Below are 14232 nucleotides of genomic sequence, written 5' to 3' on the forward strand. Positions count from 1 at the left end.
CTCCATGAAAGATTGGATTAGCAAGAGCCCACAGAGGCCTCAGCATTTGTTCTTATGACCTAGAAGTTGACACATATTACAGCTTTAAGGTAATGCTGAACATTAGCAATAACTAATAATAACTAGTTATGTATATAACTTAATGTAATTAGTTATAGCTATTATAGTTGTAATTATGATCAGTTTAGGGGCTAGGGAAAAAATCTTCAAAGCAGAGGCAATGAATTACAATGGCAGTCCATTTAAATTAGCATTAGCCATTTTGAAAAGTTTGTATGGGCTACAGAATCCTTGGGGACTTGGAAATTACACCACCTGTAGAATTCAGGTTGCCGTGTAGTTCAACTTCTGGATACCTTTGTTGCCAATGCTAAGAAGCTGTAAAGAAAGATGCAGAATGAGAAATGAAGTAGAGGAGGGTATAGAACTCTTCAGTGTAACCAAGCTGCACTGGAAAGAGTAGTAAGAACCCAGAGGAGGGGAGAAGGAAGAAGAGGAGGAAAATAGCCAAAGGAAACTCTCTAGTGAAAAATCTATAGGAGATACTCCAACCACAGTGCACAAAAATCAAACCAGACAGGAAACAACTTAAAACTAAAAACACTACTAGGCGCCCATGTCTCATGTCTGTAACCCTAGCTACACAGGCGGCTGAGATCTGAGGATCACAGTCAAAACCAACCTGGGCAAGAAAGTCTGTGAAACTGTTTTCTCCAATGAACCACCAGAAAACCAGAAGTGGTATTGTGGCTCAAGTGGTAGAGTGCTTGTCTTGAGCTGAAGAGCTAAGGGACAGCACTCAGGCCCAGAATTCAAGCCCAAGGCTGACAAAAAAAAAATCAGCACTAAGGTTTACAAATCAAGAATCAGCATCAGGAAAAAGAGGAGACAATATGTGAAGGAAGGACTAACACACAAAAAAGCTGGATGTATGTCTCAATTAAGAGAGTGTCTGCCTGGCAGATGCAAAAGCCTGAATTCAAATATCATATCACCAAGGAAGGAGGGTGTCACAAACAATGTAAAAAATGTTTGAGAACATAAATATAATTGGATTTATAGAATTCATACATGTATCAAATATCATCTTGCATCCTATAAAGACATCACTTTTCAGTTTTCAATATGCCATAGTAAAGTAAATTTAATTCGAAGTAAACATATGTCTAACATTTAAATACTTCTAGTAAAATAGCTTATTATATACTATGAAAATTAAAGAATGTTTATATATATATATATTACTAAACAATTACTTGTAATATTGCAAAAGTACTATCATAGCATTCACTCAAATGGGATTGAAAATATCCAGGGAAATAATTACCATTTAACAAACGAGTAAATCGCAAACATGTGGTTTTATCTTCACCATCAATAGATAAGCTTTAATCCTGATTAGAAAAATACAAGGAGAAAACACAAGTTATTATCGTTACTCTCAGCCAAAACAATCTGGTGACAGCACTCAAAATACCTGTCATAATAGAAAACTACAGTCAAATCAGAAAAAAAAATCATGAACTGCATCATATGTGCCATAAAATTATCTAGCTTTACCAAGAACAAATGTGTTCAAAGAGGTAAATGTGCTCATCATATTAGGACATGCTCTCTTCTGACTCCCATTTCTCTTGGCTTCTAGAATTACACTTTGGTAAGAGGTTGACAATATTCTTACCTTATTATTTTGAACATAGTTATGTGATTGGCTCTGCGTGACACAATAAAAACACAGGATAACCCAAAAGGAAGGCATGATATTTCAGTAAATATACTATCTATGCAGTTAACATTCCTCTCAATAAAACAGCTGTAGAATTCAAGTTTTTGGAAAGATGGAAAACATTAGGGATGGAAATTGAGGATTCATTGCCCAAGCTGACCCAGTAATGTAATCAAATACTACTTCAATGATTTTTAACAGAGAAACTTCAGTAAGTTCATAGATAGATGGATTCAAGTTGTATTTCATCGTATGTTATGATTTCTTAATGTTATCAATAGGTCACACTTATGAGTATTATGTCAATAACAACATCCTGGATGTTATATTGTTCTGTCATGAGGGAACCTGGGTAAAATAATGGACATCCTTTCATATTGTTGCACGAAATTCCAAATAAACTTTGAACAATATATTATAACATAGAACTTCATTATAATCAAGGACAGTAAGATGTTGGGCACATTTTTATAAAATGGAAGTGGAGGGATAGTAAACATGTTTAGATTGATCTGCAATGGAACCAGAGCACTGACAATCTAAGATGAATAAGATTTAAGCTACCAGCAGAACTATGTTTATTGCAGCATTATTTACCATAGCTAAGATATGGAACCAACCCAGATGCCCCTCAGTAGATGAATGGATCAAGAAAATGTGGTATATATACACAATGGAATTCTATAACTCCATCAAGAAGAATAACATTTGTTAGGAAATGGAAAGACGTGGAAAAAAATTATACTAAAAATTATACTAAGTCAAGTAAGCCAGGCCCAAAGAAACATAGGTCCCATGGTTTCCCTTATTTGCAATAACTCGTATATGTCTGAGACAAGCAAAAAAGGTCAAAAGCTATGTATATATGACCAGATAAGATGAGGTTAAGTGAAGTGAACTCCAAAATAAGGACACAAGTGTGTTTTTCTTCCTTGCTATTGTTTCTAACGTATTTATAAGGTACCACATGATTTATTTGTTGCTTGGTATGTCCCTCCCCCACAAAATAACCACTATTTCCATTGTATTTGATATTGGTATAATTTGGGGAGCAGAAGGAAAAAATAAATTGTTTAAATAGGGATTCAAATGGATCCATTGCAACAATGAGATGTACAAGTCATGTCGAAAAACGAACTTTATAACTTTGGCAGGACGTTGGACGGGGGAGTCGTGGAGAGGGGAGGCAGGGATGGGAAGGGGAAACAAAGGAGGAGGCAACAATGCTTGATAAGAAGTGTACTCATTACCTTGCTCATGTGATTGTAACCCCTCTGTGCAGTATTTTCACAATAAAAAACTTATTAAAAATTTTGGATCAACTTGTATAACCTCTTAATTGGGCAGTGATGAGCTTCCTGACTTTCCTTCACATCTTTGTTCCTGAGACTGTAAATCAGTGGATTGAGCATGGGGATGACCACGGTGTAAAAGACAGAGGCGATCTTGACCATCAGCCATGAGCTCTTGGTGGTAGGAACACAGTAGAGGAAAAGAATCGTGCCATGGAAAATGGTAATAGCGGTGAGGTGGGAAGCACATGTGGAGAATGCTTTGTAGCGCCCCCCGGAGGAAGGCATTCTCATCACCGTGACAAAAATGAACACATAGGAGGTGAAAATGATCACCAGACTGCTGATTTCATTGAATGTGGCAAAGGACAAAAGGATCATGTAACTAAGGTAGGGGTCAGAGCAGGACACAGCAGCAATGGCAGAATGCTCACACACAAAGTTGTTTATAAACTTTGTCCCACAGAAGTACAATGTCAATAAAAAATACACAAATATGAAGGAACACACCAGACCCCAAGAGTAGGATGCAGCCACCAACAAGGAACACAACTTCGGGGACATGGCCACTGTATAGAGGAGAGGGTTGCAAACAGCCACAAATCGATCATAAGCCATGGCTGCCAGCATGAAGGTCTCAGTTACCGCACAGGTACAGAGAAAGAAGAATTGACTGACACAGCCTGCAAAGGAGATGCGTCTGTCCTCCACAAGCAGGTTCTCCAGGAGCTTGGGGGTGATCACAGAAGAGTAGCAGAAATCTACAAAGGACAAGTGACTGAGGAAAAAGTACATGGGGGTGTGGAGCTTGGGATTGAGTCTGATGATGATGATCATGCCCAGGTTGCCCAGCACAGTGATGGTGTAGATGGTGAGGAAAACCAGGAAGAGTGGTACTTGGAGGTCCGGATATTCTGAGAAGCCCAGGAGGATGAAGGTCACCCCAACAGTCTGATTTTGTTTGATCCTATGGACAAAATACAATACTTGTTATAGTAAGATCAAAGCTAGCGTTATCCATAGAGAAAGGAAAGAAAGATGTGAGCAGATAGGAGACTCCATAGGTCAGCCCTGAGTGGCTAGGCAGTAGACGACATTGACTTTGATATCATTTACAAAATGAATGGCAAAGTTTTGTTTCAATTATTGAAAGAAAAGCCAAGAGTTGCAAAACAGAAGAACAGAATATGCTACACGATACTGTACAAAACATATTATACTATATCTCGTATAATAAACCTAACTCTCTCCCAATAAAACTATGTTAGGGCACTGTTGAATATTTTTAAATCAGTGTCAGTGATAATGGTGATGTTTATGATGAGGACATCTTACTGTTTTTCTTGTATATTAGTCACAGTTCTGAGGACAAGATAAGTTTATTTCCTACTCTATGGCTTTTAGATATTTTCCTGATGGTCTGATTACAAAATAAGCAAAGAACATCAAGCCCAGCAGCCAATTATCTATGCACAGGACAGCCTGCCCACATGTACCATCCCTGGATAATATAAAGATGCTAGACAGTAATCACAGATGTCTGATGTTAAAGCACCACTCTGACTCCTGTAGGCTTTCTCCAGGCCATTATTATTAAAATACATTTGACCTCATTGATGAATTCAAAAGGACCCTTAAACTGCTGATATTCTGAAGGCAGACGTTGCCCTTGCCTTGGTGGCCAAGTAGAAATCCTAGAAATGGTGGAAAAACAGTCCTTTATGTGCATGAGAAAAAATTTTTAATTGGAACTACTATGGTCCTGCATGTACATGAGGGACTGGGTCACAATAGATGTCAATACTGTCCTCCCTCTCTGCGAAGCATTACTTACCTTAGTTCACCTAAATGCAGACACCCTGCCCACATTCCATGGCGGGCTACTTAAGTAGCCAATTCAGCTCATTTTGGCAGCAAGCTTGGACAAACCTTCATTATTGATATCAGTTGCTGCAATGCTAAGTTCACTCAAAAATTATTTATGAGTGGCCTTTTCTCTCCTGCTTTTCATCTTTTTCAGTAGTAGGATAGATTGAGTATATAAACACAGAAATATAATGGCAGACTATGCCAGCCTTGGAAGAAGTAAAACAACCCTCCACTCTGGCAGTGGAAACAAGAGCAGTAGTAATAAGAAAGCAGATGAAGATCTCCAGAGAGTGAGGAATGAGGAAAATATAGGAGCAGCAATGATGGAGAAAATGAAGGCTGTGAATAACTGAAGATGAGAAATTACAGGCTCTGGTTATTAGAAGATTTCCAGAAAGCTTCCCAGTGTTAATGATCTTGGAGATCAGACAGCCTCAGACTAAGAGCTGTGATATTTGTCCCTATACTATTGGTGATGCCACACATGAGACCTATACCAGAGCAATGGCACTACAAGATTCTGCTATTGCTGTTGGATGCTTATTGCAGGATTCACTGCCACTGAGAGCTGAAGAATGAAAGCAGCCAAGTTGTGGGTCATTGGTGGCTAGAGCCCACAGGGGACCCTGTAATCGAAGTGAATAGAATCAGAAGATGAATAATAATCCTTTAGTACTCATACCTTGGATGTATGCGATTCTGGGCCTAGCCACAATGTCTTTGTCACTAAAAGGATTGGGATGGCAAATTCTTGAAGATCCTCTGTTCTTTTATTCATTATACCTATCTAGGGAGAGTCACATGATTCTAAACCTCTGACTGGTAACAGTAAGACTCCTTACAACCATGGAAACCTGTAGCTGTATCCTTCTACCTCGATTTACTAAGAAGTATTCACTGAGAAGAGATACCTAAATCTCCTATTTTCTTCACAGACATAATGATACTATTTATTTAGACATGCCAAAAACGATATAATGTTAACTTGTTTTAAATGCTGAATTTTTAACTAGCTCTATTTATTTGCTCTTCAGAGTCTTTGAAACTCCTAGTAACTTAATGGTGAACACATTCTGGAGATGTTGTATGTGCAATACATTGAACATCTTCATCATGCTTAACTTATTTTGAAATTTTTAAAGGGTTGTTCATTTTTATTGGTTTTGTTTGTTTCCTGATGTACCTTAGGTGGGGTTCAGACTCAGGACAATGTTCTTGGTAGGTAGAGTCTCTGCAACTTGAGCCGCACCCAGAACATTTTTTTGGGGGGGGGGGTCCAGTTGTGGGGCCTGAACTCTGGGCCTGGGCGCTGTCCATCAGCTCTTTAGCTCAAGGCTAGCGCTCTACCACTTGAGCCACAGCTCCACTCCAGGCTTTTTGGTTTTTGCTTATGTGGTGCGGAGGAATTGAACCCAGAGCCTCAGGCATGTAAGGCAAGTGCTCTACCACTGAGCCAACTTCCCAGATAGCAAAACATTTTTTGTTATTTCGTTTTGTATTGTTCATTTTGTTATTTTTGTTCAAATGGATTCTTTTGACTTGAGCTAGTCTGGACCACGATTCTCCTAATTATGTTTTCTGTGGAACTAGAAAGATAAACATATGCTATTACAGTCAACTATTTACTGATTAAATGGAATCTCCAGATATTTTTTTTGATCAACCTGTTCTCAAACTATGACATTCATGATATATCACCCTCAGCATAATGATTTCTGTAGACATGAGTCACAGAACACACTGGAAAATTATATTACTCATTAAAATATGATTACAACTAACTATGCAGTGATAAATCAAGTAAAGTAATTATGAGTGAACATCTTTATATTTTACAATAGGCATAGTTTCAGAAGATTTATAACTGAAAAACTATCAAAACTCACAAAATATTAGAAATGCATCATATTTTCAATTATTGTTTAGGATGAGTTCTGCTATGTTTAATGCTTTGCGAACGTAAATGTAAAAGAGAACCATCTCAAACAGGAAGCCTTAACACACTCATATGCTCCAAGTCATTACTTTAGTATTAAAATAAAGATACTTTCTGATAGTATTCTTGAACTTATTAGAATACACATATTAGTATGTACTTAAAGGATAGAACACATAGCCTTTTACTAATAAATATGCAGGATTATAATGATTTAAAGATGGCCTGGGAAGGTGGTTCAGTGGTAAAGCTCTTGCCTTGAATGTGTGAGGCCCTGGGTTCGATTCCTCAGCACCACATAAGCAAAAAGAAAAAAGCCAGAAGTGGCGCTGTGGCTCAAGTGGTAGAGCACTAGCCTTGAGCTGAAGAGCTGAGTGACAGTGCCCAGGTCCAGAGTTCACGTCCCACAACCGGACCCAAAAAATAAAAATAAAAAATGAAAAATAATAATTATTTAAAGATGAGTAGGTTCTGTGGTTATAAAAGTGCCTAGAAATATTTGGCTTTCTTACACATAAAGGAAATACCAATTGAAAGACCTGGCTCTCAAGCATCAAACTAACCATAGTAACAAAGCTGAGGAAGAGCCAGGGAAAACATAACCTTAGAAATTCAGGGGTAGGGAACCAAACATCACAGTAAACACAAGGGAAAGCAGCGTGTCAGATTCCTAGATTCATTCTACTTCCGTAAATTATTCGAAGCTGATTTGCTTGGTGTATGCTTCTAGCAATTGGAAGAACTATATGAATATGGAAAGTTCTTGGACAGTCTGGGTGACACAGGAAGACTGCAGTAAAAGAAACCCCAAAAATTTACTCAGTATTCCAGGTATCATTGTGAAAATGATTTTTATAATATTTTCATGTAATAGTTCCAACTTTAAAAATTTCCTGGTGTTAATTAGTGAAAATATGAAATCTCTTTTCAGTCTGATTTGGGACAACTGTCTTAATCTACATAGTGAGTGTCATTACAGTAACAAAGTCTTCTCTAGTGAGCATGACTTTCTCTACATAGAGACCTTATTCATATTGGAAAATTGGCTCTCAAATACTTACTTCATGATTATGATGCTTTAGTCTTCCAAATTCTGTGGTAAACATTCCTCATGGTCTCTTTTTGTAGAGCAAACAAAGTTTTTAACCACAATTATAAAATCTTCATTCTATCATTTACTAACATAATTGTTCCTTTCACCTACTCAGAGATTATAGAAAGTTAAAGATGATCATTTTTATTTCCCTATCAGCTACAAACTGTCACTTTATTTATGATACATGGTAAATATAAAATAAAAAATTAGAATGGATTCAGGATTTAACACCGCAAGTTCCTTGATTAAACTAACTGTATTTGGATGCTGTTGGTAATACACATCTCCTTGCTCTTGTGAAAGGTCACTAGGTCATAATATTTTTTCTGTTAGAATAAAAATAACAGAAACACAGATTCAACTCACCGAAATACAGGGGCAACTGAGTGAGGCATCTACTGAAGAAGTATTTGGTAAGATTAGTAACCTCCAAAACTATCCTTGCTTATTGTGTAAGTAAAAGTAAAATCTCTAAACCAGTGGAATCAACAGTAGACTTGGGTGAATATTTCACATGATATACATTTTCAGCCTAATGATGCAATTCAAACAAACTAGTCAAATGATTACATATAAAAAAATGAAAAGGAAAGGAAATACTGGTATGAACCTTTGTCATAAATATAAATTATCATAACCTCTGGGGATGTGAAAACCAGGGAATATCACTGAAAATTGTCAAAGGCAACAGTTTTGTGCAATTAGATATACCAGAGTCCCAGGGGACAACTTAGTTTTGCAGAACTTCCCCAAAGCCCTGGAGCATTTGGGTGATCAACTCCACTCATTAACCAAAATTATGAGATGTAGTTGTCCAAAAGGAAAAGTAAGCTATTAAAATAGTCTCCATTGAGCCAGGTGCCTGTGGCTCAAGCCTGTAATCCTAGGTACTTAGGAGTCTGAGATCTGAGGATTGAGGTTCAAAACACACCCAGGCAGTGAAGCCATGAGACTCTTTTATACAATTAAGTATCATTAAAAGAGAAATGGTAGGGCTGGGAAGGTGGTTCAGTGGTAGAGCGCTTGCCTTGCATGCATGAGTCCCAGGGTTCGATTCCTCAGTACCACATAAGCAGGGGAAAAAAAGCCAGAAGTGGCATTGTGGCTCAAGTGTTAGAGTGCTAGCCTTGAGCTGAAGAGCTGAGGGACAGTGATCAGGCCCAGAGTTCAGGCCCAACGACCAGACCCCCCCTCCAAAAAAAGACAGACAGAAATGGTAATATAGCTCAAAGTGTTAGAGTGCAAACCCAGAGCAGGAAAGCTCAGGGACAGCATTCCAGCCCTGTGTTCAGCCTCAACATCTGTAAAACTATGTAATTATCTATCTATCTATCTATCTATCTATCTATCTATCTATCTATCTATCTATCTATACATCTATTTATCAATCTATATTATATGATGTAGAATATATACACATTTGTTTTATACACAATATATGTATGATAAACACATATATTGTACACATCTTATACATATTATGTATGTTATAAGATGTTATAATATAATATATACTTTACATATAAATATATAATTCATATAAGATATATGTAATCTGCTGAGTGGTAGAGTTCAGGGATAGATATCACTATTAATTGTATTCATATTGAACATTTTTGTGTATATTGCCACAATATATATAACTGAAATTTTTTAAAATGCAATACTATATTTTGCATAGTATATATAGTATATGTAAACAATATTCTAAAATTATATTACTGCATTTATTTATATCTAAGAGAATAACCTACATTTTAGATTTTGACATTATATTGAGAATTGGATGTTCTAACTCAACCCTAGCTCCACCCTTAGTATACCCCATTTCAGTATGGGTTTCTAACCAGATCAGGAAAACTTCTCTTTTTCCAGGTCCATCTGTTCCCCAGATATTAGCAGCTGTGTGTGACTGGCTGAGGATGGCCACTAGGTTGATGTTTAGTGCCAAAACAGTCACTATTGCCATGGGTTAAGAGAACTAAATAGTGAATCTCTTTTGAATAATTGGAAACCTGCAGAGAAAAAATAAAAAAAAGAGCAAAACTGAATTGCCCAGCCTGAATTGCTATATTCTACTGTCATTGAGGAAACTATATGAAATATAATTGATTTGCTGTATTATTTTCTTGAGAATAAAAATGAACCTAAAATTATATAGATAAAATATTCAAAGTAAATATAATTGATTGACACATAGCTACATTGGCACAAATGGCAAAACTCAAATCATGAACATATACTTGCAAAGTATGCAACATACACGTGTGCATACAAAAGACTTATAATAAACCGAAAAAAAAGAAAAACCTATACAACTGGGTAGCCTGTGGTATATTACCCAGCTATGTGCAAGTAAATGCAAGTACATTGAGGAGTTGAGTTCAAGCTCTTATATTAAATAAAGGAAGTAAAGGATATTAACATAAAACTTCATGAAAAATAGATGAATCAAAGTCTTAGTTTAAATCCCCTGAGATTACACTTGTAATAATATTTATAAATTATGAGCCAGAATTTTTTAATACTAGAAGGAAGTTACATAAGTAGGCAAAGTGAAGGAATAGAATACAATTGTATATTCATTTGTGATTCAATCAAAGCATCAGACTTAACGTTGATGACATATTGATCGCGAAGTGATTAGCCTCCTGGCTGCCTGCTTCACATCTTTGTTCCTGAGACTGTAAATCAGTGGATTCAGCATAGGCACGACCACAGTGTAGAAGATTGAGGCAATCTTCACCAACAACCATGAGCTTTTGGTGGTAGGAACACAGTAGAGGAAAAGGATGGGGCCATGGAAAATAGCAATGGCTGTGAGGTGGGAAGCACAGGTGGAGAATGCTTTGTAGCGCCCCGCAGTGGAGGGCATTCTCATGACAGTGACAAAAATGAAAACGTAGGAGGTAAAAATGATCAATAGACTGAGTATTTCATTGATTATAGCAAAGATCACAATAGACAACTGACTTACAGAAGGGTCCGAGCAGGACACAGCAACAATGGCAGAATGCTCACACACAAAGTTGTTTATAACCTTTGTCCCACAGAAATTCAAAGTTAACAAAAAGTATATAAATACAAAAGACCACAGCATGCCCCAAAAGTAGGAGGCAGCCACCAACAAGGAACAGAGCTTCGGGGACATGACCACTGTATAGAGGAGAGGGTTACAAACAGCAACAAATCGGTCATAAGCCATGGCTGCCAGCATGATGGTTTCCGTTACTACACAGACACATACGAAAAAGAACTGGCTGATACAGCCTGCAAAGGAGATGCTTCTGTCCTCCACAAGCAGGTTCTCCAGGAGCTTGGGGGTGATCACAGAAGAGTAGCAGAAATCCACCAAAGACAAGTGACTGAGAAAAAAGTACATGGGGGTGTGGAGCTTGGGATTGAGTCTGATGATGGTGATCATGCCCAGGTTGCCCAGAACACTGACAGTGTAGATGGTGAGGAAAACCAGGAAGAGTGGCACTTGGAGGTCTGGATATTCCGAGAAACCCAGGAGAATGAAGCTCACCCCAGCAGTCTGATTCTGTGTGATCCTATGGACACAATTCAACACTCAAAATAGTGAGATCAAAACTAGTGTTATTCATAGAGAAGGTAGAGGTAGAAATGAGATATTGGACTCAAGGATAGAGTGTTGGTGAATGAACCAGATCCCTGTGACTCCATTAGTCAGCTGTAGAAATTGACTTTTGTATCTTTTACAAAATGAATGGCAAGGACTTGTTTCAGTTACTGAAACAAAACTAAACTTTGTAAAACAGAAGAACAGCATATGCTACACTATATTTTATATAATATCTCTCCTGAAATAAACCTACCTCTTTACCTGTGGTACGAGATAAAACTATTGGTAAATCATTGTTACATACTGTTAAATCATGGTTAACATTTATTGTGACGCTTATGAAAAGAACCTCTTTCTGTTATTCTTGTAAATTAGCTACAGTTTTGAGAACAAGTTTTTTTTTAACTACTTGATGGATTTTAGAACTTTTTCTGATGGCCTGACTACATGAAGCAAAAAACTATTTAGCCCAGTAGTCAATTGTCTACCAATGGCCAGTCTAGCCACATTTATCAATCCATGGGCAATATAAGGAAGATAAACCCTAATCATAGGTGTCTGCTGTCAGAGCACAGCTCTGGCTCCTATAGCCTTTGTGTAGGCCATTATTCTTAACAAATAAACTGCAGTAGATCTTGACCTAGTGGATAGATCCAAATGACCCTGGAAGTGCAGGGGTAGCACTTCCCCTGGTGGCCCAGTTGAAATCCTATTATTGGTGGAAGAACAGTACTTCATCTGCTTCAGAAACAATTGTGACTTGAAAAAATATGGACCTTAGAGCACTTGAGGGACTATGTGATGAAGAATGCCAATACTATCTTTCATCTATATAAAGCATTACATTATTTCACTGAGAAATATTTGGGATTATAACTATTTAAAGCTGAGCAAATTCTGTGGTTATAAAAGTGCAACTAAAGCTGGGCACCTGTGGTTCACACCTATAACCCTCACTAATCAGGAGGCTGAGGTCTGAGGGTCGTGGTTCAAATCCAGCCCATGCAGGAAAGTCCGAGAGACTCTTATCTTCAATAAACCACCAGAAAACTGGATGTAATGCTGTGCCTTATGTGGTAGAGCATTAGCCTTTGGCTAAAGAGTTGAGGGACAGGGCCCTGGCCCAGAGTTCAAGGCCTAAGACTGACAAAAAAAAAGGGCAAATAAGACTCATCCTTCTTGACCACAAAGGAAATGCCAATCAAAACATCCTCCCCACAATCATCAAAATACAAAAAAGTAAGAAATGCTGGGGAGGAGGCTAGAAAAATAGAACCCACACTTTTGGGTAGGGAACTAAAACTCATGGCAAACACAGGGATATCAGTTTCCTAGATAAATTCCTACAGTAGATCAGTTTCCAAGATACATTCCTGCTAGTGAAAGTTATTCTTAGTTGAAATAGATGACTTATGCTTCTAATAATAGCATTGGAAGAGCTGTAATATCGTATTAAGATGGTATTCCAGGTTTCATTATGCAAATGATGTTCCATAATATTTTTAACATGGTATTTGTAACTTTAAGGATTTTGTTATATTTAATTAAGGAAAATAGGAAATATTTTCTGTCTGAATTGTAGCAACTTTCTAAATCTAGATATTCAGTGTCCATACACTAACACAGTATTTCTAGTGAGGATGGTTTTCTCTATATATGGCCCACATTCATAAGGACAAATTGGCTTTCACTTACTAAATTCATGGTTATAATGCTTTATTCACCCAACTCTATGGTAAACATTCCTCCTTGTTTGGCTGTGGAGAAGCACATTTTGATGTTTTTATCCACAACTACCAATTTGCCAATGTGCTTGTTTCCCTCACCTACTGAGAGATTAAAGGAAAATTAAAGATGACAATTTTCCTATCAGCTGGAATTATCATTGTGTTGATGTTACTGGTAAACATAAAATGAGAAAACTATAATGAAATCAAGACTTAGCACCCTAAGTTCCTTGGTGAAACTGACTGTATTTGAAGGCTGTTGGGAAATAAACATTTGCTTCCTGGTAAAGATCACCAAGTCACAATATGTTTTTACTATCAGAATAAAAATAACAGAAACACAGAGTCAACTCACCGAAATACAGAGGTAGCTGAGTGAGGCATCTATTGAAGAAGTCTTTGCTAAGATTAATAAACTCCAAAACTACCCCTGCTTATTCTATAGGTACAAGAAAAATTTAAGAATCAGTGGAGTCCACAGTAGACTTGGGTGACTATTTCATATGGTATATTTTTCTAACCAAGTAAGCCAATTCAGAGAAACTAGTCAAAAGATTACATACAAAAAGGAAATATTGGTACCAAACTTTGCATGAATATATATCACCATGACCTGTGGGGATCAGAAACCAGGGAATATCACTGAAAATTATCCAAGCAACAGTTTTGTGCAATTAGATATACTACAGTCCCATGAGACAGCTTAGTTTTGCAGAACTTCCCCAAAGCCCTGGAGCATTTGGGCGATCAACTTCACACATTAACCAAAATTATGAATGCGTATTTCTTTATAGGAAGATGTAAATGTCCAAAAAGGAAATGAAATATTGAAAATTGCATGCATAGAGCTGGGTGCCATTGGCTCACACTTGTAATCTAACAATTCAGTAGGTTCAGATTTGAAGACTAAGGTTCAAAGCCAGCCCAGGCAGGAAAATTGATGAGATTCATATCCCTAATTAACCATCAGAAAACTGGAGATGGCATTGTGGATCAAAGT

General features: G+C 37.3%; 1 protein-coding gene and 1 pseudogene across 1 annotated transcript; both read right to left on the minus strand.

The window, feature by feature from the left end:
* Positions 1–3044: 3044 nt before the first annotated feature.
* On the minus strand, positions 3045–9888 carry LOC138834186 (olfactory receptor 5D13-like; annotated as a pseudogene).
* A 642-nt stretch (positions 9889–10530) lies between these two features.
* Positions 10531–13616, minus strand: LOC138833670 (olfactory receptor 5D13-like). The gene is made up of 2 exons (XM_070031954.1): positions 13588–13616; positions 10531–11473 (listed from the first exon to the last, which is right to left on the minus strand). Exons 1-2 carry the CDS (start codon positions 13614–13616, stop codon positions 10531–10533), a joined length of 972 nt encoding a protein of 323 aa, XP_069888055.1.
* Between the last annotated feature and the right edge of the window lie 616 nt (positions 13617–14232).

Source organism: Dipodomys merriami, unplaced genomic scaffold (genome assembly GCF_024711535.1).
Source record: "Dipodomys merriami isolate MVZ:Mamm:240054 unplaced genomic scaffold, mDipMer1.0.p SCAF_21, whole genome shotgun sequence".
NCBI classification, from domain to species: Eukaryota; Metazoa; Chordata; class Mammalia; order Rodentia; family Heteromyidae; genus Dipodomys; species Dipodomys merriami.